This window comes from Thalassophryne amazonica, chromosome 13 (assembly GCF_902500255.1).
Source record: "Thalassophryne amazonica chromosome 13, fThaAma1.1, whole genome shotgun sequence".
Taxonomy (NCBI): domain Eukaryota; kingdom Metazoa; phylum Chordata; class Actinopteri; order Batrachoidiformes; family Batrachoididae; genus Thalassophryne; species Thalassophryne amazonica.
Window position 1 is genome coordinate 9,605,525 of NC_047115.1, and position 26,446 is coordinate 9,631,970.

Here is a 26,446-nt window from a genome sequence, read left to right on the forward strand (position 1 = left end):
GTTTCTTCCTGTTAAAAGGGAGTTTTTCCTTCCCACTGTAGCCAAGTGCTTGCTCACAGGGGGTCGTTTTGACCGTTGGGGTTTTACATAATTATTGTATGGCCTTGCCTTACAATATAAAGCGCCTTGTGGCAACTGTTTGTTGTGATTTGGCGCTATATAAAAAAATTGATTGATTGATTGATAATTTAAAGAAAACGGTTTTAGTTGTTTATATACACAAACCACTGTACAAAACCTAATTTATTTTCAATGTGTGCATCTCAATTATAAAATTAAATATATGCTACTGCTACTTTGTGAATTATTTAAAAAATAATAGTGAGCGTTTATCAAATTTGTTTTGTGAAAGTGTAAGGTGTTTATAAATGGATTACTCTTGTTATTGATAATAACAATGATAATAATAAAACTTTTACAGAAAAGTTGTACATGGCTCTGAGACTAAACCACAATAAATAAATAATCAAATGTATTTAAACTGGGCTTTTCTGGGCTTGCTAAAAGCCCATATAGCCACAGTGGGAGTCAAATTTCAGCATCACGAATTTTCAGCACTCAGAAGGAAGGAGTTTTGAAGGAATGTTCTGGATTCTCCATGAAAGTTCCATTCAACATTCTCAGGTTTCATTCTGTATTCTCAAATTTCCATAACATTTTCTAAAATGAAGTCAGGTCTGGAAGCTTATGCTGGAGATGCACATCACCACATCCACCACACCATGGAACTGCCCCAGATCCCGGATGACAACCACCCAGGCGCACAACCAGCACAGTCAGTTAGTGAGCCAGTTGAGCCTCATTCTCCTATCTCGCCATTCGCCAAACGCCTTTGTCCAGCATCATCACAATTCCATAAACTCTTCCCAGGCGTCTCCTGAAATTGGAGGCAGAGAGCCCAGGAACATGGATATATTATGTTCTGTCAATTATGTTCTCGTTTTCTTTCCTGAACAGCAAACTTTCAAGTTTGAATTTTACTCAGTAATATGCATTTTTTGGATTTATTTCGAAATTCAATGTGTACATAAAATGTAAAAAGTACATGTAAAGTTTTGAGGATAATACCAAAATATGGAATTGCCTTCGGTTCTGGATGGCAACCACCTACCCAGGCAAGCAACCGGTCCTTTCCCACATCTCTGAAATAACCATCTATCAGGTGAAATGTGAGCATCCATTGCTGTCCTCAAAAAAAAAAAAAAAGAAATAAAATAAAACAGAAAAATAATCAAAAAAATCGATACTAATTTGGTCTTTACTGTTTTAAGTTTGGTTTAGGGGCTATGTACGCCACTGAACAGCAGCTCCAGTGACCGCTTTCACAGCATTTACCGTCCTAACAAATGTATTGAGTAGTCTCGCGAGACCTCAACGACAACTAACGACAGCCATGGAAATAGCACCACGACGTCTCGCGATGTGATAGTAGCGTTACCCCATTTTCCCACTGTCCCTCAGTCTGTCGGATTTCGGAGCTACGGGAGAGTCGCCGTGGAAGGTTTTGTTGATGAAATCATCCTAATTTGGAAAAAGACACCACGTTATATGGTTACATAACCATACTCCGAGCTCCTTTATCTAATATTTGAAGATGAATATCAAACTACGAGGTAAGAGCGAAGTAAAGTGTGTGTGTAATGTGGAAGAATGTCCCTGAACGTTAGCTTTGGCTGTTTGCTAGCTGCATTGGATGAATGTGTTTGCAGACCATATGAATCCGCTGTGGTTCTTTTTTTCCCTCATCCTAAAAGTTATTTGATTCCAAAGAGGTGTTTGACATTGCTCGTGCAGCATGAATGGCGTAAGGACGTTGTAATCCAGCTGCTAACAGTTAGCCGGTATGCTAATGTGCAATCACTGCATCCCCCACACAGGCTGCTTGTGTCCCGATCGGATCATCGACTGCTGCCGTTTGGATTTGATGGTTCAACAACATTAAGACTCCCCCCCATCCCCCCACCCCCATCCCCAGTTAGCGTAGCATGTGTTAACAGTAAAATGTGTCCTGATGTCAGTCAAATCCTCTGTGTGAAAACAAATTAAACACCCAGATTGGAAGCGAATCAGATGTTGTAGTCCAAGAAAACAACACAGGAAGCCCTCAGATCTCTCAGCCTGCCTGCGTGGGGGTGGATGAGATGAGTTAATGCATTTGATTGACACGGATTGGTTTCCATGGTACTGACAGAAGAGCTTTCAAAAAACAAATGTGTTTTAATCCAGGGGTGCTCAACCTTTTTTGAACCAAGATCTGCTTTTAAAGTTGAAAGTCGAAAGCCATAGCATAGCCACAATTTATTGTGCACCAGTATGCAACCCCTGGCAAAAATTATGGAATCACCGGCCTTGGAGGATGTTCATTCAGTTGTTTAATTTTGTAGAAAAAAAGCAGATCACAGACATGACACAAAACTAAAGTCATTTCAAATGGCAACTTTCTGGCTTTAAGAAACATTATAAGAACTCAGGAAAACAAAATTGTGGCAGTCAGTAACGGTTACTTTTTTAGACCAAGCAGAGGGAAAAAAATATGGAATCACTCAATTCTGAGGAAAAAATTATGGAATCATGAAAAACAAAAGAATGCTCCAACACATCACTAGTATTTTGTTGCACCACCTCTGGCTTTTATAACAGCTTGCAGTCTCTGAGGCATGGACTTAATGAGTGACAAACAGTACTCTTCATCAATCTGGCTCCAACTTTCTCTGATTGCTGTTGCCAGATCTTCTTTGCAGGTTGGAGCCTTGTCATGGACCATTTTCTTCAACTTCCACCAAAGATTTTCAATTGGATTAAGATCTGGACTATTTGCAGGCCATGACATTGATCCTATGTGTCTTTTTGCAAGGAATGTTTTCACAGTTTTTGCTCTATGGCAAGATGCATTATCATCTTGAAAAATGATTTTTCATCATCCCCAAACATCCTGTCACTTGATGGGATAAGAAAAGTGTCCAAAATATCAACGTAAACTTGTGCATTTATTGATGATGTATAATGACAGCCATCTCCCCAGTGCCTTTACCTGACATGCAGCCCCATATCATCAATGACTGTGGAAATTTACATGTTCTCTTCAGGCAGTCATCTTTATAAATCTCCTTGGAACAGCACGAAACAAAAGTTCCAGCATCATCACCTTGCCCAATGCAGATTCGAGATTCATCACTGAATATGACTTTCATCCAGTCATCCACAGTCCACGATTGCTTTTCCTTAGCCCATTGTAACCCTGTTTTTTTCTGTTTAGGTGTTAATGATGGCTTTCGTTTAGCTTTTCTGTATGTAAATTCCATTTCCTTTAGGCGGTTTCTTACAGTTCGGTCACAGACGTTGACTCCAGTTTCCTCCCATTCATTCCTCATTTGTTTTGTTGTGCATTTTCGATTTTTGAGACATGTTGCTTTAAGTTTTCTGTCTTGACGCTTTGATGTCTTCCTTGGTCTACCAGTATGTTTGCCTTTAACAACCTTCCCATGTTGTTTGTATTTGGTCCAGAGTTTAGACACAGCTGACTGCGAACAACCAACATCTTTTGCAACATTGCGTGATGATTTACCCTCTTTTAAGAGTTTGATAATCCTCTCCTTTGTTTCAATTGACATCTCTCGTGTTGGAGCCATGATTCGTGTCAGTCCACTTGGTGCAACAGCTCTCCAAGGTGTGATCACTCCTTTTTAGATGCAGACTAACGAGCAGATCTGATTTGATGCAGGTGTTAGTTTTGGGGCTGAAAATTTACAGGGTGATTCCATAATTTATTCCTCAGAATTGAGTGAGTCCATATTTTTTTCCCTCTGCTTGGTCTAAAAAAGTAACCGTTACTGACTGCCACAATTTTTTTTCTTGATTTCTTAGTGTTTCTTAAAGCCAGAAAGTTGCCATTTGAAATGACTTTAGTTTTGTGTCATGTCTGTGATCTGCTTTTTTTTCTACAAAATTAAACAACTGAATGAACATCCTCCGAGGCCGGTGATTCCATAATTTTTGCCAGGGGTTGTAATAACACAATTTTCTGGCACAAAGATAAAGTTTTTACAGTAACAATACATTATTAAGATAAATGTGCACCGTGCAAAGAATAAGCACAAGTAGGCGTCAGACTGGCCTGTAACAGCACAACAGCAAAAAAAACCCTTTTTTAATTTTTATTTTATTTTATTTATTTATTTTTTGCCTGGTTGGTTACACCAGTTTTAATCAGTACCGTTGTTAATATTGATGTGAGGTGGGTGTTTCATGCAAAGCAGCAATTTAATGTGCTGGTTCAAGCTTTGTGATCAGTGTGAGAGGTATAAAAATCTCATCCAGGATCATTTGTGTTCTGGGAATCATTTCCTCCATAGTATTATAGTCAGGTTCATGAATGGTTGGACAGTGACACTATTTTTGTGTCTTTGAATCTGTACACAACCATAAAAGAGTTGGCATGAAATGATCAAGACTTTGTATGCAAAAATATCACATAACACATAAACCAAATATCACATAAACCATTTAGGAATTACAGCCATTTGTGTACACATTCCACTCATTTTCAGATTTTCTTGCAATTGTTGCCAGCTTTACTTGGTCATACACCTTGCTTGTGTGTAGTGACTTTGAATGTCTTATTTTGTGATTTGGTGATAGTATGTTACTGTGTGGTAAATCTGTGTGGACTATGCATTTCTCGTAAACTTAGTGACCATGCAAGAATGAGTGAGGGAAGCCACCAAGGCACCCATGGCAACTCTGAGGGAGTTATAGGCTTCTGTGGCTACAGTAAGAGAAACTGCACATAGTGCAGACTGTTGCATCACCACTCACAGCTTCAGACCCGAGGGGCAAAGACAAAGATTTATTTATTTATTTTTAAGTAGATGTTAAATGTCAGCTAAAGTTTGCCAGAAGGCACATGAAGTCAGGTCCTAGATATGTCTATGTAAGGTAATCCAAATCCTAACACTTTCAGCAGTAGGGGTGGTATGTAGGCCGGCCAATTATCTCAGGCATTACTTTATAAAGGCTCTTTACATCACAAGATATGTGGCTCAGCCCAAGTAGATTTAAGGGTACAGCCCGACCGGTATATCAATTGGCTGATATGAACCTTTCACAGATATATCGGTGGCATTATAGTGACATTAAATCGTGTAGCCAGCAGAGGACACGCTGCCATTTTTTTAGGATGCTTTCAAGCATGGCCGGGACCCCCATCAAAACTAGATGGGAAGCCTATTACAAGCAAATACTGAGCGATGTGACATAGTAACTACCAATCTGAGTGAAGGCAGTGTGACCTACGGTGCTTGGTTGTTTGTTTATGTAGATAGTTTATTTATGTTAAAATTTATGTTTAAATTGTAAAACATCAAGCCTCAGTTAGATTTCTTTGTTACAAGGGTTTGATGAAATGTGCGGAATCATTGCCATACTTGCAGATATATCGACATTGGATTTTTTTTATTTTTATTTTTTTTACTCCGTAATAGTCGTATTAAAACGGGCCCCCAAAATTCCTTATCAGTCAGACTTTTTAAGAAGTGAACCTACATATGACGACATGGTAGGTCCACAATGCACGCCTACACATTTGTAGATGAGTTGCAGTTGGGTCACAGTGTGTCCAAATTTTAAAAACAAAAATACTTGCCGTGAGTGTTACATGATTTCAAGACAGATGGCACTGCAGTACGTGCCTAAGAGCATTTATTTATTTTTATGTGTGTCCTGAGTTACAGAGGTGGTCTGGGGTGCGGTTCCAGCTGACCTCTGCTGCGGCTGCATGTAGTTCATTTACAAATAATGCAGAAACACTGGCATCACTGCAGTGATATAACTGTTCCACTCAGCAATTGCTAATAATAATAATATTACCATATTTGCATTAAAGATGGGTCTGGTTTGATTAAAGTGAATCGTGGTCAGCGAGAAGAGCCACAAAATATTTCCTCATCATCAGCTGCTTCCATAAAAATCTTGTCAGGCATACAGTATGAATGTTTGATAAATCCCTTATTGCCTAACTTATTCCAATGGAACAAGTTTTCTATTTTGAGAGTGGGGTGAAGTAATTTTAAGAGTGTGCCGTACATAGACTGTACTCATCCATGCAATCTGCACCTTTTACCTTCTGTTAAACTATCCACAGAAATTACCTCAGGTTATATTATTCTTGTATGAACACATGCCTGTATAAAGGGAGTTCTCCACAGTTTATCTCAAGCATGAAGGAGCATAAAGACGCATTTGAAAGACACTGTGCATCTTTGGGTACACGCAAAATAAATTCCCGGCTCTGTTTACAGATAAAAAATTAAAATAAAATCCTAAGCAAGTGAAAAACGACACGTCTGTTTGTGTCTGTATTAAAGGTGTTCAGATCTCCTGATCTGCACAGGGAGTGCAATGAAAATTTCAGCACCACGGAGCTGTCTGTCTCTTTTTGACTCCTCCTGCTGGTGATCATGAACAAACAAAGCCACGCAGTCTACCATAGAAGAGTTTGTTGTTAGATGTACATTAACCCCACTAGTGGAGGTGGTTTGGATTTGAAAGACCAGTCTCACACAAAAGACAGAAATGTGAAAAATATGCTGGAAACCTGTTGAAGTTGGAGCTCATCAGTAGGGATGTGAATTGTACAACAACTCACGATTCAATTCGATTCCGATTCTTGGGGTGATGATTCGATTCAGAATCGATTTTCGATTCAAAGAGCTCTGAGAAATAGTTACATTACTTAAAAAATGTTTATGTTTAAGAAAATGCACTTGATTTACAAGGTTAATCAAGTGATTCTAGATGTAAATTTACTTATCTGCTTTGCTCGTTCAGAGTAGGCTGGCAGTTTAGCGAAGCGCTGGTCAGTAATCGGCAGAGACCACTGCTCCGCTTCTTTTAGCTCCCGGTGATGGTGTAGCATGTGGGCTTGCGGATTTGAAGTATTTTCGAAGTACTTGACTTTCATTTTGCAGATTTTGCACACTGCATAAGTAATGTCAAGCTCCTTCTTACGCAGCAAATAATAAAATCCAAAATGCGCCCAAACATTTGCCTTCAGCAAAGACGGTGCTGGCTGAATTAGCTCTTCGTCCGCCATGCTAAGCTGCAGCTCACGAATGCTTGAAGCACACCGGACCCTCCCCTCGCGGGGACGCTGTAGTACGGAAGCCGTTGCCTGACAAGCAGTACACACAGCGAGTAAGCAAGAAAATGTTTTTAAAAAAAATGCTTTTTAAAAATCGATTCTTGGACATTTTGGATCGATTCAGAATTGTAATAAATAAGAATCGCGATTCGGACGTGAATCGATTTTTTTCCGGCACCCCTACTCATCAGTGAACTCATTTCACCACCTGCGAACTAACCACAGCAAAGAATATGAAAAGCTTTGAGACTTCACTGCCAGTGAAAAGCCTAAAATACCTGCAGAACATACTCGGCAAACTTTATTTGATCCAAGTAAAATTTAAACCTGTGATTAAAGTTTTTCTGTTTTTACTTTAGTGCTTAAGGGTTAAGCCCCTTTCACACCGGGGGTGCTCCCGGTTGCTCCCAGTTGCGCCGTGCATCATTATGACAACGCCACGTGGAAGCAACTCAGTGCCAAGACGATGCAGCTCGGCGCCACAACAGCGCGAGGGCGCAAAGGAGGAAGCAAGTCGGGCGCCGAAAAATTAAACCTGTTTAATTTTTTTGGCGTCCTGTGCTCGGCGCAGAAAGGAAGTGGTTCCAGCGCAAGTCGGGGCAAAGAGGCGTAATTCGGGGCAAAGAGGCATTACCCGACGTGACTCGAAGCCAATTTATGATTCCTGCTGTGTTCCGTTGTTCCCGCAGTATAAATCACACAGGATTGTTGTTATACCATGTACTCAATGCAGTAAAAATTACATGCTGAAGAAAAAAAAGCAGAATGATTGCCAGAAATATCCAGTAAAAACTCCGGACATCTCTAGTCCACTCATGGATGTTCGTTCACGCGTGCACATGTGAACAATTAAAAGAAAAAAAAGTGTGGCTCCAGGCATTAGTTCCTTGTTCTCTGCTCAAACTCTCACATCACAGTTAAAAAAGGGACAAAAAAGGACATAAGTCCTGAGACAGGACATGTTAACATCAAATAGAAATCCAGACATCTCCACATTCGCTTGAAGGTTCGTTCGCGCGCGCGCGTAGCTCGTGGTCAAAGGAGGAAAGAAAAGAAAAAAAATTGTCTGCAGGCAGTTAGTTCCTTTCTCTCCTCAAACTCTCTTATCACAGTTAAAAAAGGACATAAGTCCAGGACATGTCAACATCAAGGTGAACTCCAGACATCTCCACATTTGCTTTAAAGGACGGTGCGCATCTCGCGGTCAAAGAAGGAAAGAACAGACAGCAAAAACAGTTTACTACTTCCAAGGGCAGCGACGTGTGTACTGTGTTCAGAAAACAGACTGGATGAGAGGCAGAAAATGAGGCTATTTAAAGTTTAGAATGAGGGGGAGCAACTGGCAGCCAAACTCGCAGCGCAACGAAACATCATCAGGCGCAAGCCGACACAGTAATTAACCGGCAATTAACTCCAAACAGCGCGTTTTTTCGGCGTCGTCATGGCGCAATAGGGAGCAACTGGGAGCAGCCCCGGTGTGAAAGGGGCTTTAAGAAACCAAATAAAACCCATTTTCCAAAGCATTGTTTCCATGAATGCCATTAGTCAGCAATAATTAATGCCTACTAGGACTAAAACCTTTACAAACACAATACCCCCCAACTGTGTTGGAATAGGGCACCGCAGTCTCATTTGAACCCTGCATGATATCCTGGGATTTGACCACTTATGGGGACCTCGGCTCCCGTTGCACAATATCCACACAGCATAACTTCACATGGACAAACAGTGGACTGTTTTGTTTTCGGCTGCAGTCACGAAGTAGTTGCAAAAAGTGTTTTTTTTTTCGGTTCCTGGTGAAGAAGGGAAGATGAAGTGAGTGGGAGATGTTGTGTTGGTAAGTGTTGGCCTACACAGCTAACCAGACTAGCGCCGTTCTCTTGACTGCAAAAATACCTTGACATATTTGTACTCCGGGCATAAACAAACTGCAACACGTCCACTTTCCCACCACATCGTCACTTTTTCTTTGCATTTTCACTTTGCATGTAATTTGCCCAAAAATTCAGAGAAAATGCAGTGTTTTTTTTTTTCCCCGGAAATAGAGAAATTGTCATATGCATCATATTAATACCACTTTAGCTCCTGCCCTCAAATGAGACTGTGGTGCCCTATTCTCTGCCCACTGTACGATCTGCGTCGTAAGCTATTGACACACATCAGTAAATATGTCGTGATTTTATTACCTCCGCCAAGGAGATTGTTTTCGGTCATGTCCGTTTGTTTGTTTGTTGGTTGGTTGGTTGGATTGTTAGCAAGATTACTCAAAAAATCCTCAGCGGATTTCAATGAAATTTTTACCAGGGGTGTATCTTGGCCTGGCAGGGGTGGTGGCCAAGTGTTAATGCGCTTGATTTCAGTGCAGGGTTTAACCCTCTGGGGCCGACGCTGTTGTATGCGACAGCTGAGACCAAGATTTACTAAATTATAAATAACTTTTTAATGATATGAGATAGAAAGGTACTTTTTTGCTGAAATGTTAACTCTGCGGACTTTCGAGCCACCATCCACCATCTTTGTACTCCTCATAGAAGCTGTGTGATGACGTGAGCAATGTGAGTGTCCAATCGTAATTGGTTCACCATCACGTGGTTTATTTATTTATTAAAAAACATTATTCCTAGTACACAGCCTTCCCCTCTGCAATCAGTTCTTCTGTAAGTACATAACATTGATGCCAAGAAACAGCATTGCCTGTTCGTAATAAACAGCATATTTTTTTTCCCAAAATACTAAGAACGTGGCAGAATAACAGTAACAATGCATAAACATGTCCTATTTCATGCAGATCCCATGCTCTGTTGTTGTTGTTGTTGTTCCGGTGTCAGGAGCTCAGCACTCCCCCCTGCCTTCACTGCGCCTGCTTCATTTCGGAGCGTCAACAACGATTTACCGATTATCGCCTCATTTCTGCTTAAAACTGCACTCCAGTCACCATGTATTTCAGCGATAGACATCTGAAGCTTTTGTACAACAATCATTTTCACATAAAGGACGGGGGCGATCACAGCGCGACAACAGCGCGTCTGAGTTTGACTCTCTACATGCAAAGCGATCAAATTGAATAATGTGATAACCATCAGATGACGATGTCAAACTTCTTAAATCATTCTAAAGTCAATTTTAAGCAGAAACAAGACTGTTAAAGCAGAAACAGGCTAGTTGTAAAGAGAAACAAGGCGATAATCTGTTAATCACTGCTAGCGCGCCACCATGGTGCTGCTAAAGCCCCTTTCACACCGGGGCTGCTTTGAGTTGCTTCCTGTGGCATCATGATGACGCAGGAATATCTGCGTCAGGTGCACGCAGCAGGGGGCAAAGAGGAGGTGAGGACGCAGCCTGCAGGTTCTCTGCACAGAGGAATCAGAGTGCACAGTTTGGCTGCAGCGAGCAGCTGCATTTTTTTGTGTGCTCTTTTTGAGCATGTAGTTTTCACTACATTGTGTACACGGTATAAAAACAATCCTGCGTGATTTATACTGCGGGAACAATGGACCACAGCAGGAATCATAAATTGGCGTCGGGTAATGTTGTATTGTGAGGGTGTGGCTTCCAGTCATGTTGAGTACCGTCCTGTTGCTCTGACTTGCGCTGAAACAACTTAATTTCTGCGTCAAGCACAGGACGCCAAAAAAATTAAACATGTTTAATTTTTGGCGTCCGATTTGCTTCATCCTTTGCGCCCCTCGCGCTGTTGTGGCGTTGAGCTTGGCACTGGGTTGCTTCCACGCGGCGGCGTCATGACGACACATGATGCAACTGGAAGCAGCCTCGGTGTGAAATGGGCTTAACGCTCCGCGATGACACATGGGAAGTGAATGCAGGGGGAGTGCTGATTGTAGGAGAGTGCAGAGCCCCTGACACTGGTCCTTCAAGAAGCCTCAGAATGCTCCATTTTGATCTCAAAATGGTCTTTTGCACCATACCCCCCACTTGTTCACATTTGGTGTCGCCCCCTTGCTAAATTTTACTAGAAAAGACCCTGGATTATACAGGGTGATTATATCTAATCTCACTTTATAATGCTGTTGTCAAGATGTGGTTAGGCCTTCTCCTGAATGACCAGATTGGGCTGTGTGTGTGTGTGTGTGTGTGTGTGTGTGTGTGTGTGTGTGTGTGTGTGTGTGTGTGTGTGTGTGTGTGTGTGTGTGTGTGTGTGTGTGTGTGTGTGGTGGGGGGCACTATTAGAAAAGAGGTGGACGTACACAGAGGAACAAGTGGGAACTCTCGTGTATGTCATGGTTTCATTTTGCCTTTTCAGCCTCTGTGGCAGTGAGGGACTTAAAGTGGCATCTGCTTTGATAACACACCAGTAGTCCAGTTACATCCCAGTGGTTTCATTATGTAGACCAGTGATTTTCAACCTTTTTTGAGCCGTGGCACCCTTTTTATATTTACAAAATCCTGCGGCACACCACCAACCAAAATAATATTATAATGCTATTACCTCTGGTTTTGCGCAAAACCCAATTATCGCAATAGAAAATCCATACAGAAAACACCGCATTTCGAAAATCCTCAAGCATTTTGCGCTCTGATCTCAAGTAGGGCTGTCACGATTAGGAATTTCTGGAGATGATTAATTGTCAGACAAATAATTGCGATTGACGAATATATTGTCTATTTTTTTTTCTTTTTTTCCCCTTCTTTATATTCTACTATTGTAGTATAATTACACAACTCTGGAAGAACGTTTGGCTTCTGTGAGTGGAGAAACTGGGGAATGGTGCAACATTTTTATTTTTATCTTCATTTTACATACAGTCCCAACTTTTTCTGATTTGTGGTTGTTTCTGTTGCATTTCTGAAATTGTTTCTCCTCATCAGTCACGTTTTGTGCTTAAACACTGCATTAAGCTCAAGATTGAACAAATAAATACCTTTGGAAAATAACAGCTGTTAAAGTTCAGAGTTCTCACCTGCTTTTTGTGATCTCTGCGTCTGAACATTGTTTTTTTTGTGGCTCAGTTCATTCATATATTCTCATTTTTTAAATATGTTTTTAAAGATATTTGACCATTTATTTCATCTCATGATCTCATAAATTCAGCATACGACGCGCACATGGTGTGAACAGGATGGTAACGGCAGAATCACACCTTTAGAGAAAGTTCAGAGAGAAGTAAAGGCAGCTTCATGTTTCCGTTCACTTGGGTTAAAATCCTCTCTCTGCTCCGTGCTCGCTGCGCACTGAACGTCGCGCCTGCATTCAGGAATCTCCCTCACTCACCCCCTCCCTCGCAGTCTGCAGCCTGTTAACTCCGCGCGCGCACACACAGGCACAGACACACACACCGACAGCTCCGCATTTTAGACGGCTTTTGAAGGAGACAGCACTGTTTTAATCGGCCGTCAGCCTCCTTGTTATTGTCCCACATTAAGACGAGAGCGAGGCTGCAGCACGTTTGACATCAGATTCTGAGTTGTTTTATGCTTTATGAATAAAATAAATAATTCACGGTAATCGCGAATATGAAAAATACCCGCGGCACCCCTGACGATCGATCACGGCACCCCGGTTGAGAATCACTGATGTAGACTAATCCCACTAATTCAACATAAGCACTCAAGGGGACGTAGAGCCCATACTCTAGATGCTGATCAGGTTAAAAACAAAGTTTAACTTTTATTCTTTGCACAAGATAATGTGACCAACAGCAAATTTTCACTCAAGTGTCATGACTGTTGTTGTCGCATAGGTCTGTAAGTCAGTTATTTTTTAAACATGGTGCTTCCGCTCCATGCAACAAGAGGCCAGATGAATTTAATTTGCAACATTAGTTATTTATAATGAAAACACCACATTAGCAAGCAGAAGCTAACAGCTAATGTTACTGTGCAAGGCACAAAGAACTTAGAGTAAACTGCTTCTTGTTGCCACTGAACAGATGTGCCTGGATGCATGGTCTCCTTTAATGTCTGAGCTAAATATGTGGACTAATATGTGGACCTCACTAAATGAAAATATACTTTTTGAAATGACCAGTACTACAGTTAGCCTGACCTTAACCTAGCTGTCCTCCTCTGTTGCGGTTGTGACTGTCCCACTAAATGTATTCATACTGCATGCTTGTTTTACAGTCTGACCCACTGGGTTCTTCGATACAGAGTTGATCAATTTTATTTATTCAGGTATTTCATCACCAGTATAGTGTATAATACATGCAAACAACTGTTATGGCAGAGTGAGAGAAATCTTTTTGTGAACTTGCTCACAGATGTTTACTTATATTTGAGTATAAATTTCTTAAGCATATACCCAAAAGGGTTTGGGCCAAAACAGTTTGAAAAGCTTATTTTATTGTGTTTGTTTAAAAGTGCACATTGGAGTGTTGTGGGTCTTTAGTGCCCTTCTAATTATGACTCAAATTACTTTAGTTCAAGTAATTGTTTCAGCAGGATTGTGAGTGTTTCTTTGCTTTTGGGGGAAATTAACAAATCTTCTGCAGCGGTTTCATTCAGCTCTTTGTTAGTGCGATCCTCAAGAATGTTTGGGGGAGCTTTGTTTTGCTGACCTACTTAAGGTGGTCATTTTGTCCTCCATCTGTGATGATAATGAGACACCGATCCTCCAACACACATTTAAATAAATCCAAAACATATCTAAATGAAAGTGACATCCTGATGACTGTATGTCACACTATTCAAGTGGTGATGAAAAAGTTTGTTGTTGTTGTTGTTGCATGTGTGGTATTTGTGGCATTTAACTGTGCTTCATATTCCCCTGTTGTTTTATTGTAAAGAAAGTAATGTTTCTCTGTAATGTTGGAAAAGTTGTTCTTTTACACGTGCTTTGTTGTGAGGATGCAGCAGTGCTCAGTGGGAATGCAAACTAGGGCTGAAACGATTAGTTGAGTAACTCGAATAATCCAATTACAAAAAATGTTCAAGGCAAATTCTTTGCCTCAAAGCTCCATTTAACATTGTAGTACATATGCCAGGCCTGTGTATGGCGCTGTAATGTCTCCAGAAAAACAACAGAAGAAGACTAGAGCATGCGCATAAGCCCTGTAAGAGCTAATCAGTATAGCACTAAAAGCTACAGCTTTCCAACGCGACACACAGAGTAAAATAAAGCCTTTTAAGAGGAAGAGGGTCCATGCTGATCATCTGAAATAGACTTGGTGCGCATTTAAAGGACATATCGCACTGTAATTATACCAATTTAGATTTAGGCTATAAGTGACAATCCGATGACTCACCAGGATTATGTTGTGCACTGCCGTGACCGGTTTCAAAATATACGGCAATTGCAGCAAACAGCTTCAGAGACTTCCGAAAACAAAATACTCGTGAGTACTCGTGTGTTTCCGACAGGTGACGTCGTTACTAAAAGCGTCCCAGCGTGCGCTTCAATGGAATATATCTGTTAACATGAGGAATGGAGGCACAGATTAATTCCAAAGTTTACACAAGTGTGATGTCATGTTATGACAACTCGTTTTTAAGTGATAACTGTTCATTTTGATGTGCAGTCACGGTAAAAGCAGCAGCTGTGAGAAGGTTCAGTGCACCTGCAGCAATTAGTCATGAACACAGCCTGTTAAAAATGCTAATAAGTATTGTATATAACTGTGAAAAATCTAATAAATATATACAGTGAGGAAAATAAGTATTTGAACACCCTCCGATTTTGCAAGTTCTCCCACTTAGAAATCATGGAGCGGTCTGAAATTTTCATCTTAGGTGCATGTCCACTGTGAGAGACATAATCTAAAAAAAAAAAAAATCTGGAAATCACAATGTATGATTTTTTTTTAAATAATTTATTTGTATGTTACTGCTGCAAATAAGTATGTGACCCCTTACCAACCAGCAAGAATTCTGGCTCTCACAGACCTGTTTATTTTTCTTTAAGAAGCCCTCTTATTCTGCACTCTTTACCTGTATTAATTGCACCTGTTTGAACTTTTTACCTGTATAAAAGACACCTGTTCACACACTCAATCAATCACACTCCAACCTGTCCACCGTAGCCAAGACCAAAGAGCTGTCTAAGGACACCAGGGACAAAACTGTAGACCTGCACAAGGCTGGGCTGGACTACAGGACAACAGGCAAGCATCTTGGTAGAAGACAACAACTGTTATGATTATTTATTAGAAAGTGGAAGAAACACAAGATGAATGTCAATCTCCCTTGGTCTGGGATTCCATGCAAGAGCTCACTTTGTGGGGCAAGGATGATTCTGAGAAAGCTCAGAACTACACAGGAGGACCTGGTCAATGACCTGAAGAGAGCTGGGACCACAGTCACAAAGATTACATTAGTAACACATGATGCTGTCATGGTTTAAAATCCTGCAGGGCAGCAAGGTCCCCCTGCTCAAGCCAGTACATGTCCAGGCCGTTTGACGTTCACCAGAATAGAGCTTTTTGGAATCAACTCCACTTACCATGTTTAGATGATGAGAACAACCCCAAGAAAACCATCCCAACCGTGAAGCATGGGGGTCTGAATCATCCGAATGGTTTCCACCTGGATGTCGCCCAGTTTCTGGCAAAATTTGATGCGGCGCTGCTCCAGTTGTTCTGTCTTTTTCCTGGAAATGAAAATCCGCCGAGCTCACTGCACAATGGCTGCTTACCAGAAAATGATGCAGTCGACAGGTGTGAAAAAGTTCATGCATGCACACGAAGGTTCAAGGTTTGCTCATGCAAGCACACGTGATTTAAATCCATCAGGTTTTTGCAAAAAATAAAAAGGTCCAATACTTTTCTAACAGATCTCGTACATCTGCGTGTCCAGGCATGTCCGTGATCACATCAGCAGTAAAACCAGCAGCTGTTACAAACAGCAGCGTCACCACACTTTAAGTTCCAAAATCCAACAGACTCTGAAAAAGTTAAGAGTTTTGGGGTGAAGTGTGTCGTCTCCTCTGTAAATCCGAGCCGCTGCTTTCAAAGAAAACCACAGAAACCTTGTTATCGGACATAACCGCATTAGTTATTCTCCGTCTGTCTCCGTCTGGGATGTTTCTTTTATGCTCTTAACTACGTCACACGCAGAGAAATGCCAAGAATTGCAGAGTGAGACGTTTGTTGGAAATGCACCTATTTCCTCGCTTCAGGCAGGGGTGCGCTTGGTTTCAGTGCAGAAGGTTCTGGGTTCAAATCCCACCCCTGCCACATTTCTCCATGTAATGTGGAGTTGCGTCAGGAAGGCCATCCAGCGTAAAACCTGTGCCAATTTAACATGCAGATCCACCTTGGATTTGCTGTGGCGACCCTGAGTGCAAACAAGGGAGCAGCCGAAGGGACTTACTAGGAGAGGAATAAAAAACATCAGAAACCACTAATTATGAGCGCATGTGCGAAGGGAGACTTACAATCATGAGTACTTTGATGTTGTATTGCTAACTGGGATGTTAAAACATATGCGACATGTCCTTTAAAGCGAAGCAGTGTGTTTGTCTATTTTTAAAAAAAGACACAATTTTGCTGTCCGCTCTATGTGCACTTTATGTCAAATTTTCATGGGCCGTGTGTAGAGCGGATTTATGAGCGTGGGTTTTGTGGAAAAGCTGCACTCCAGAGACCAGTGTTTCACAGGCTGTGCTCACATTCACGTGCAGCCTGACTGCGCCTGCGCTTATGGTCCGGTGTGAGGAGCTCAGTCCCCCACCCATCTCAGCACTCTCCCTTCCATCATAGCTCCTGCACTGCACGTGCATCACTTTGGAACGTCAACAGGAGAGTGCTGAGCTCCTGACACCGGGAAAGATCCAAAACTTGTAAACATGTGAAAAAAATAAATAATCGCACAGGAAAACAGTTATACACTAAATTTGACAATCTGTGCGATGGAGCAGCACCATTGTGATGTTTAAAAACACAAAAATACTTTTTATCCGATTACTCGATTAATCGGCGGAATAATAATGGACTGCATTTATATAGCACTTTTCTATCTGCATCAGACACTCAAAGCGCTTTAGAAATAATGCCTCACATTCAGCCCGATGTCAGGGTGCTGCCATACAAGGCCCTCACTACACACCGGGAGCAACTAGGGGATTAAAGACCTTGCAAAGGGCCCTTAAGCCCCGTTTACACATAGACGGTAAGAGCTCCCGGAAACGTTCCGGAAGAGTTTTTGGCTCCTCCAGGCCGTCTTAGGGATCAAACGCCGTTGTTAACGCCAGCGCTAGGGGGCGTGGCGTAGTTCCATCTTCACCGGGAATCGTCGAAAAAAATTATTCAACATGTCAAATAATTCCGGAGAATTCACGTGACGACAGAGACCTCGCGAACAACGGCGTTTGATACTTTTTAATCGCCGTTTCATCCTGTCCCTTCCTGTAGTGCCGCAGTTTACACCGCCGTTATTCAGCGGCCGGCGTTGTATCCCTAATCAACGGTGTATAAAATGGAGATAGAGCCCATATCGGCGTACACAACAGCGTTTTAACCTGCGACAGAGGCAGACAAAACTGCGGCGCTAGCGGACAGGATAAAACGGCGTTCCAAACGGCCGATAGGCGGCGGTCAGTATAAAAATGCTAGCGCGCTGCATGCAGGCCTCTCACTCACGGCCAGCTCCAGATATTTTTGCAGAGAAGCTCCAGTATGCCTCCTAAAAGAAAGCTGGCAGCGGCAAGGACTTACCACTGGTTCAGAAGCAGAGGGGAGGCCTGTGGTGGAGATGGAGCAACACGTTGAGGAGGGGGAAAGGAAGGAGAAGAAAAGGCTGAGGATGATCTCCCTCCCCCTGCAGTGACAGAGGCATGTATTCCTGCTGCTTCAGCCTATTATACTCTGGGGGCGGTGCCTATATGCAAATGATCCTGGAGTAACGCAGGATTTGCCTGGATAAAAACCTGGGTATTAACCAGAGGTACACAGGGCATTATCGGCGGCAGCAGAACACCGCCGTTCTCACACGTGTCTTAACCTGCGATTGTAAAGGATAGAACTGGGTATTAACCCCCGTTGCCTGACGTGTGCAGGATGCTACGGCATCAAAACGCCGCTTTATTCGGCGGATTTAGCGGCGTTTTATCCACCTATTTGCGGATAGTACGGCGGTCAAAATGCCGGCGAAATGCTCCACTCCTTTCCACTGCGAAAACAGCCGGAACTACCGCGAACTTCAGTCTACGTACTACCCGCCGACAAAACAGTCTATGTGTAAACGGGGCTTTAGTCATTTTCCAGTCAGGCGGGGATTTTAACTGAGGATCCTCTGGTCTCAAGCCCAAAGCTTTAACCACTAGACTATCACTCCCCCTACACATAATCGATAATCCACATAATCAATAGAACACTCAGTTACTAAAATAATCGATAGCTGCAGCCCTAATGTCAGTCAGTCCTTTTCCATCATGTCATATCAGGGACTCATACCAACCAAGACGTTTTTTTTTTATTGTCTGCAAGAAAAACAGCTACAAAATCAAAAATGATTATTATTAATCATACTCATGTTACTGGTGTTATTATTTTATTTATTTTTTGTCTTTTGGTCACTTTGTTAATAACGTCACAGAATCTCTGTGGCCTGGAATTACTGTTGACTTTTTAACAAGTGAAGTGTTTCACTAACTTTCTGTGGAAACCTGTTCATCGTTTTCCTTTCCGATCATGCCAGAATGTGTGTAAAGGAGCGGGCGTGTGAATGCTCACACAGCTTGTCCTGCATAAATAAATAAATGCTTGTTCCTTAAGTGGTCATTCAGTGGTCAGAGTACTCAGCAGAGTGTTACTCATTCCTCAAATTCAAACAAACAAACAAAGTCATGCCTGATAAAACATCACCTAACGATATTCTGTTTATCTGCTGTGTCGTTTAATGTATAGTATTAATGTGCATCAGTCATCTTTAAAGGTACAAGAATGATAATGTTACAGCTGTTGTACTGGGAACAAGGTAGAAATTCACAATTTCAACATCAAGGTGCAGCAGACTGGAAAATTAACTTGAGAACTATGAAGAGAATAGTTGAGGGCCAAAAGGAAGAACAGAGTTTTGAGATTAAAGTCAGATTTCTGAAGAAATGGACTGCATTTATATAAGCCCAGTGCTTAACCACTAGACCCATCACCTCACCTAATAATAGTAATTAGAATGACCATTTACATACAGAGGGCTTTCTCAGGAATCAACGCATTAAACAAAATGAATTCCAATAATAAAAGAATAAATGTCATGACTAAAAATTACACAACAGTGCACAAAAATCTCAAAATAAAGAGCTGATAATGCAGAGACGTGCGACTTGTTCTGTGGAAAATGAGATTGTCTGTTCCTTCCACTTCCAAAGCCAAGGTTTGGTGGCCATCAAAACCACCTCTGATTGTTCATAACTGTTCACCTGATTTTGATGTACAACCCCAATTCCAATGAAGTTGGGACGTTGTGTAAAATTTAATAAAAACAGAATGCAGTGATTTGCAAATTCTCTTCAACCTACATTCAATTGAATACACCACAAAGACAAGATATTTAATGTTCAAACTGATAGACGTTATTGTTTTTGTGCAAATATTTGCTCATTTTGAAATGGATGCCTGCAACACATTTCAAAAAAGCTGGTACAGTGGTATGTTTACCACTGTGTTACATCACCTTTCCTTCTGATGCACTCAATAACCGTTTGGGAACTGAGGACACTAATTGTTGAAGCTTTGTAGGTGTAATTCTTTCCTATTCTTGCTTGATGTATGACTTCAGTTGTTCAACAGTCTGGGGTCTCCATTGTCGTATTTTGCGCTTCATAATGCGCCGCACATTTTCAATGGGCAACAGGTCTGGACTGCAGGCAGGCCAGTCTAGTACCTGCACTCTTTTACTACGAAGCCATGCTGTTGTAACACGTGCATAATGTGGCTTGGCATTGTATTGCTGAAATAAGCAGGGACGTCCCTGAAAAAGATTGGATGGCAGCATGTGTTGCTCCAAAACCTGGATGTACCTTTCAGCATTGATGGTGCCATCACAGATGTGTATGTTGCCCGTGCCATGGGCACTAACACACCCCCATACCATCACAGATGCTGGCTTGTGAACTTTGCGCTGGTAACAATCTGCATGGTTTTTCTTTCTCTTTTGTCCGGAGGACACAAAGTCCATGATTTCCAAAAACAATTTGAAATGTGGACTCATCAGACCACAGCACACTTTTCCACTTTGCGTCTGTCCATTTCAAATGAGCTCGGGCCCAGAGAAGGTGGCGGCATTTCTGGATGTTGTTGAGGTATGGCTTTTGCTGTGCATGGTAGAATAGTAGAGAAGCTTGAATCTTCGACTGGACTGGGTTGCTTGACGCGAGAACGTTTCGCTTCAAATCGCAGAAGCTTCCTCAGCTAAAATTCTTGCTCTGGTAGTCTGACTTCTGTCTTGACTCTTGTAGAGAAGAATAATCAAGAAGTCACAAAAGCTGGAGTTTTAAACCTAACCAGACCCCTCCTACCGAGAGGCAGACTGCTATAGGCTAGTGACTAAACAATAGCTCTAATTAGCACCTATTATGCTCTAGTTAGCACCCTCCTAATGACAGGGCAGCTGTCCCTCCTAATGATGGGACGGACCCTCTCCTGATGGCTCCCTTGACGACTCTGCTGATGACGTGAATGACTCATTACCATGAACAAAAGGCTGAAACTGCTTTGACCTGAGTACCCCATTGTAAACAGGGGATAAAGCGTGTCTCAGACCCCCTCCCCGGTTAAGGCTGGGTTTCAAACGTTTCACAAAGAGTGCCTCCTTGACCCCTCTCTCAAACCATTTCTTCTCTCTGGCTAATATTTTAACTTCCTTGTCCTCAAACGTGTGATTAGTGTCTTTAAGGTGGAGATGAACTGCAGACTGAGGTCCACTGGCGCCCTCTCTGCAGTGCTGGTATAGCCTTTTGTGTAAAGGTTGCTTAGTCTCACCTATGTAGTGTTTGTTACAGTTTTCCTGACATCTGATAGAATACGCTACATTGCTCTGTTTATAACTAGGGATCCTGTCCTTAGGGTGAACTAATTTCTGTCTCAAGGTGTTAACCGGTTTAAAGTAAACTGGGATTTTGTGCTGTCTGAAGATCCTCTGTAGTTTTTCCCCTACTCCTGCTAAATAAGGGAGAGACACTCCTTTTCTTCTTGTCTCCGTCTCCTGTCTATCTGGTCTCTTTGTTCTCTGGAACTTCTGCACTTTGTCCAGGGACCATCCTGGGTACCCACATACTGTGAGGGCTTTCCAGACAAGTTGTTGTTCTTTAGCCCTTCCCTCTGCAGTTGTGGGCACCTGTAGGGCTCTTTGTTGAAGCGTCCTGTGCATGGTAGAGTTTTAATTTGATGTAGTGATGAACTGTGTTAACTGACAGTGGTTTTCTGAAGTGTTCTTCAGCCCACGCGGTAAGATCCTTTACACAATGATGTCGGTTTTTAATGCAGTGCCGCCTGAGGGATCGAAGGTCACGGGCATTCAATGTTCGTTTTCAGCCTTGCTGCTTATGTGTAGAAAGTTCTCCAAATTCTCTGAATTTTCTGATTATATTATGGTCTGCAGATGATGGAATCCCCAGCAGGGGTGGTGGCCAAGTGGTTAATGTGCTTGGTTTCAGTGCAGAAGGTTCCGGGTTCAAATCCCACCCCTGCCACATTTCTCCATGTAATGTGGAGTTGCGTCAGGAAGGGCATCCGGCATAAAACCTATGCCAACTCCACCTCGGATTTGCTGTGGCGACCCCGAGTGCAAACAAGGGAGCAGCCGAAGGGACTTACTAGATGATGAATCCCTAAATTTTTTGCTATTGAACATTGAGAAACATTGTTCTTCAATTGTTGGACTATTTTTTTCACACAGTTGTTCACAAAGTGGATGCTCCTTTTACACCCAATCATGACACTCACCAGTTTCCAATTAACCTGTTCACCTATGGAATGTTCCAAACAAGGGTTGTTTGAGCATTCATCAACTTTCCCAGTCTTTTGTTGCCACTGTTCCCGCTTTTTTGAAACGTGTTGCAGGCATCGATTTCAAAATGAGCAAATATTTGCACAAAAACGAAAAAGTCTATCAGTTTGAACATTAAATATCTTGTCTTTGTGGTGTATTCAGTTGAATACAGATTGAAGAGGATTTGCAAATCATTGTATTCTGTTTTTATTTACATTTTACACAACGTCCCAACTTCATTGGAATTGGGGTTGTAAAATTAAATCTGAAAAGATGTTAAAATTAAATGATAATAAGCTGTGAAACATTTTATTATCATAGAAACATCTGAACATTGCAATGTTCAGATATTTCTATGGGTGATCACTTTTTATCATAAAACTGAGAGTTAACAGCACTGGTGACTGTTGTCTGTGATAAACAGCAGCAGCTGCAGGCTGCTTTATATGACTAAATAAAATTAAATGGACTAGACCTCTTTTTTTCTCCTTCACATGTTTCACAGGTGTTGTGCAGATGCTGAAGACTGAGTGAACCATGGCACAGTTTCCCACTGCGTTCACAGGTTAGTATTATTGTTTGTGAGTTTGAATTATTATTGTTGCCTCATGTGCTTATGGCCAGTTTGATCAGGACAGCAGTTTACTGAACCATTAATCCAACATGATATCCATCAGGCACCAATGAGTGAATAGATGAATGAATTAACACATTATGAATGAGTGCTTCCTGTCCAGTTTGCTACACAATAACTAGGGCTGGGCAGTATGACAGAATAAATACGTTTTTTCCCCCCCCATATTAATAAATGCATATCATGATACATGATTTAAATAATGCTGCCCATTTGAAGAGTATCCTTATGATGACTGAAACCCGAAGACGCTAGAGTGCTCATTCGTTAAACTTATTTTGGGAAACACTTTGTATGTAAGGTTAGAAAGGGCTACATAAGAAGTAGTAGTAATAGTAGTAGTAGTAGTAGTAGTAGTATAATCCACTATGCACCACACTACCTTTTTTTAAAGAAGCCCGCCACGGCATCTCTGCAAATTAATAAACAATCGTGTATTAAGTCAGTCATTCATTCATTTTCTGCCATGTATTTTGGTCCACATCGTGGTCACAGCACACTAAGCAGCTCATCCCACACTTCCTTATCCTCAGACAAGCCCTCAAACTCTTCCAGGGTCATCCCAAGGTGTTCCCAAGCTAGCTGGGAGGTGTAATCCTTCCAGCATGTCCCGTGTCTTCCCCAGGGGGCCTCCTCCAACTTGGATGTGCCTGGAAGACCTCCCTGAGATGGTTCAGGCATCTGGCGAAGATAGCCAAACCACGTTAGCTGGCTTCATTTGATGCAAAAGATCAGCGGTTGTACTCTGAGTTCCTCCTGGTTATTCAAACTTCTAACCTTGTCCCTGAGTGTAAGATCAGATAACCTACAGATGATCCTCATTTCCACCACTTGCAACTGCAATCATGTTCTTTCAGTCACTACCCAGAGTTCATAAATGAGGACAGGAGAGTGAGCTGACTGGTGAATCGAGAGCGTTGCCTTCTTGATTAGCCCTTTCTCTGTCGCAGCTGTCTGGTGTGGCATCCGCATGGCCTCAAGTACAGCCCCGATGTTTGTCCACTTCACGCTCCATCTCACCCCCCACCTGTGAACCAAACCACAAGATACTTGAACTCCTCCACTTGTAATACTAACTTAGTTCAACCTTTTCAGACAGAGGACCATGGTCTCAGGTTTGGAGGTGCTGATCCTCATCCCAGTCGCTTGAGCTAAAGCCGTGGTCACAACCCGTCGTACTTGAACGTGCGTGCAGTCTACTTGCATAAAAGGTGGGCTAAATTTGGAGATCCGTACGTCGTAAGTACTGCCGCAGTATGAATTTAAGAGCACGCAGACACACCGTAGAGGTTTTAGTGCATGCAGAACTTTCGCTGCGGTCAGACTGCAGATTCACTAGCAGTACAGATGACGCACGTTGTGAGTACTGCCTCAGTACGGATTCAAAGCAGCACATTTTCATTCAATTTCTATTGAATTAATCAAATCTGTACAGAGGCGGTATGCTACTCACCACATACTATGGAATGAAATTGTAGGTATCAGATCTTGAAGATTGTGATACACATATATAAATTCGAATTAAGTTGAAATTTAAAAATCTGGTAATCAAGTGTGTAGTGAATATATTCCTCTATCAGTGTTTCACACCTTGTGTGACTTTTCACTAACAGGCTGGACATGCTCATGCATCGCCGACGCCGAAAAACACCTGCCGCTCCGGTCCCGCTCATAACACACACTCCTAGAGACGTGCGTTGAACGTACTCCCTCCCTCCTCTTGCTACTGCCTCCGTACATTTTCACAAAACGTAGTGGCCGTGGCATCCACAGAAAACGTACGGCAAAAAAAAAAATGCACGGTGGGTTGTGACCCGCGCTTAAGTTAGCACAGAATTTCATCTGTGGCAGAGTAGTAGAAAAAAAAGTAAAAAATAAGAAAAATAATTTAAAAAACTAAAAAAAAAAAGGTAGACACAAGTTCTAAAGTATAATTCACAATATTAGTATATTTACCATAATGTATATAAAATTTTTAAAAAATAATGTAAAAAAAATTTTTTTTTTACTTTTAAGGACACCTGAGTATATGTTGGGACTATTGAACCGCTGTTAAACTAAAATCTGTGTAATTCTGGTGGAAAGTCAGTGATCACCTGCAAGTACTTGGGCTCATTTTTGCCTGAAATTCAGGTTTTAAAGTCTTTATTGGCTCTTGGACAGTGAACCTCAGTTGTTCTCAGAGTGTGAACATATAACTTTTAAGTGTGTTTTGAGACGAACCTCCATTCATGTTGTGCGTTGTCTTTAATCTCAGCTCTGTGTGGTTTGGCGACATTGCTTTCAGTAAGTTATCTGTCAAATTCATATCTATTGAGTCGTACATTTACTCTCAATTTGCTCAGCTTTTAAAGAAAACACGTGGGTTTTTCATTTGTTCTCTTTCTTCATCCGTCTGTTGTGTATGCGTCACTTCATCGGACTTGCTTTACAAGAACTGAAACTCATGACTAACACATTGTCTTAATGCTTTTTTTTTTTTTTTTTTTTTACTTTGTCTGGACTTCCAGGATTGTTGGCTAATCCCAAACCATCTCTTTGTGTCTTTGTGGGCGTGTTAGGTCCAGATGTGTTTCTGATCTCCTTGGACGAGAGAGCTAAACATGACCAGCAGTTTCACAGCCTCTCTCCAACTGCTGGCGGTTTTATCACAGGTACTAACAGTCAGCTTGACGTTCTCATTGTTAAAGTAGACCTGCATTAAAATAAATGTGGTCAGATCTCAGAAAGAAGTAGCTGATATGTATTTATAAGACCCTTATGAATGCAGTAAAGTAAATCTGCAAGCCCAAATGTGTAATTCAGCGGAGAAATCTTCATTTAAAAATTACAAATTTGCAGCTAAAATTTGGCCCTCAGCAAAAACTGTTTGTACATCCGGGTCATTGCAGTGACGTCCGGCAGAAGACGGAGCGCTCCTGCCTTCAGTCCGATCCCGCATTGAAATTGATTTTATCTGTTAGTAATGTTACTGTTATACACATCCTGGTTTCAACATCCAAAAGTAAGCTGCAATGAATGTGAGATACAGCTCTGCATGCTCAGATCAGTGGCGACATCGACAGCGGGCAACGTTCTTCTCCAATGCCTCGCTGTCTGCCTCCGCTGCGCTTACTGAGTCTGTGTGCTCAGTAAACGCCGCAGCGGGCCACTCACACCCCCGTGTCTGCTGTGCAGCCGGCACCACATCCCTGTCTACTGAATGGAGGTGCAGCCAACTTGGCACAAGTCCAGAAAATACGCTCGCTGTTTTGATGCGGAGCGGCCGGTGACACCTGTAGCTGCAAGGACAGACTTTCCGCAGCGCCGCACGTCTCGGTAATCAGAGCCGCAGAGCTCCGTGGCCGCTGAGAGAGGTTTATATCTTTTTAATGACTTGGATTCTTTGCGGTTCCCGCCTCCGTACCCCGCAACGGTAACACCGGAGGCGAAACACAGTAGATTTTCAATGCGACACCACTCAATCAAACGGGCGTATGAAAAAGTCCCCCAAAATAATTTTCAAGCACAAATAAAAGAAATGTGTACTCACCAAGCATACTGCAAGACAATATGAAGTTTTAAAAAAAGTAGATCCTTCCGTATAAGACAAGAAACAGGTGCAGATGCAAACTGACGTAAATCCACAAATTACAGTTGGCGCGTGCAATGCATGCTGGGAATAGGGTCTTTTCCCTGACGTCTTGGCAGCGTCCCGGATGTGATGACAGTTTTGCGGAGGGCTAAATTTTAGCTGTAAATTTGTCATTTTTAAATGAAGATTTCTCCGTTGAATGACAGATCTGGGCTTG

The 26,446-nt window shown here is 42.0% G+C and overlaps 1 protein-coding gene across 4 annotated transcripts in view; it reads left to right on the plus strand.

The window, feature by feature from the left end:
- The first annotated feature begins 1,469 nt into the window (after positions 1–1,469).
- itsn1 (intersectin 1 (SH3 domain protein)) overlaps positions 1,470–26,446 on the plus strand; it is a 108,133-nt gene continuing 83,156 nt past the window's right edge. For 2 of the 4 annotated variants that reach the window (XM_034185690.1, XM_034185691.1), the window contains exons 1-3: positions 1,471–1,613; positions 22,527–22,586; positions 25,217–25,309. In XM_034185690.1, coding sequence (XP_034041581.1) covers positions 22,559–22,586; positions 25,217–25,309 — 121 coding nt within the window. In that variant the 5' untranslated portion in view covers positions 1,471–1,613; positions 22,527–22,558. Of the gene's footprint in view, positions 1,614–22,526; positions 22,587–25,216; positions 25,310–26,446 lie in introns of all 4 variants that reach the window. The other 2 variants (XM_034185693.1, XM_034185692.1) reach the window with 2 other exon arrangements.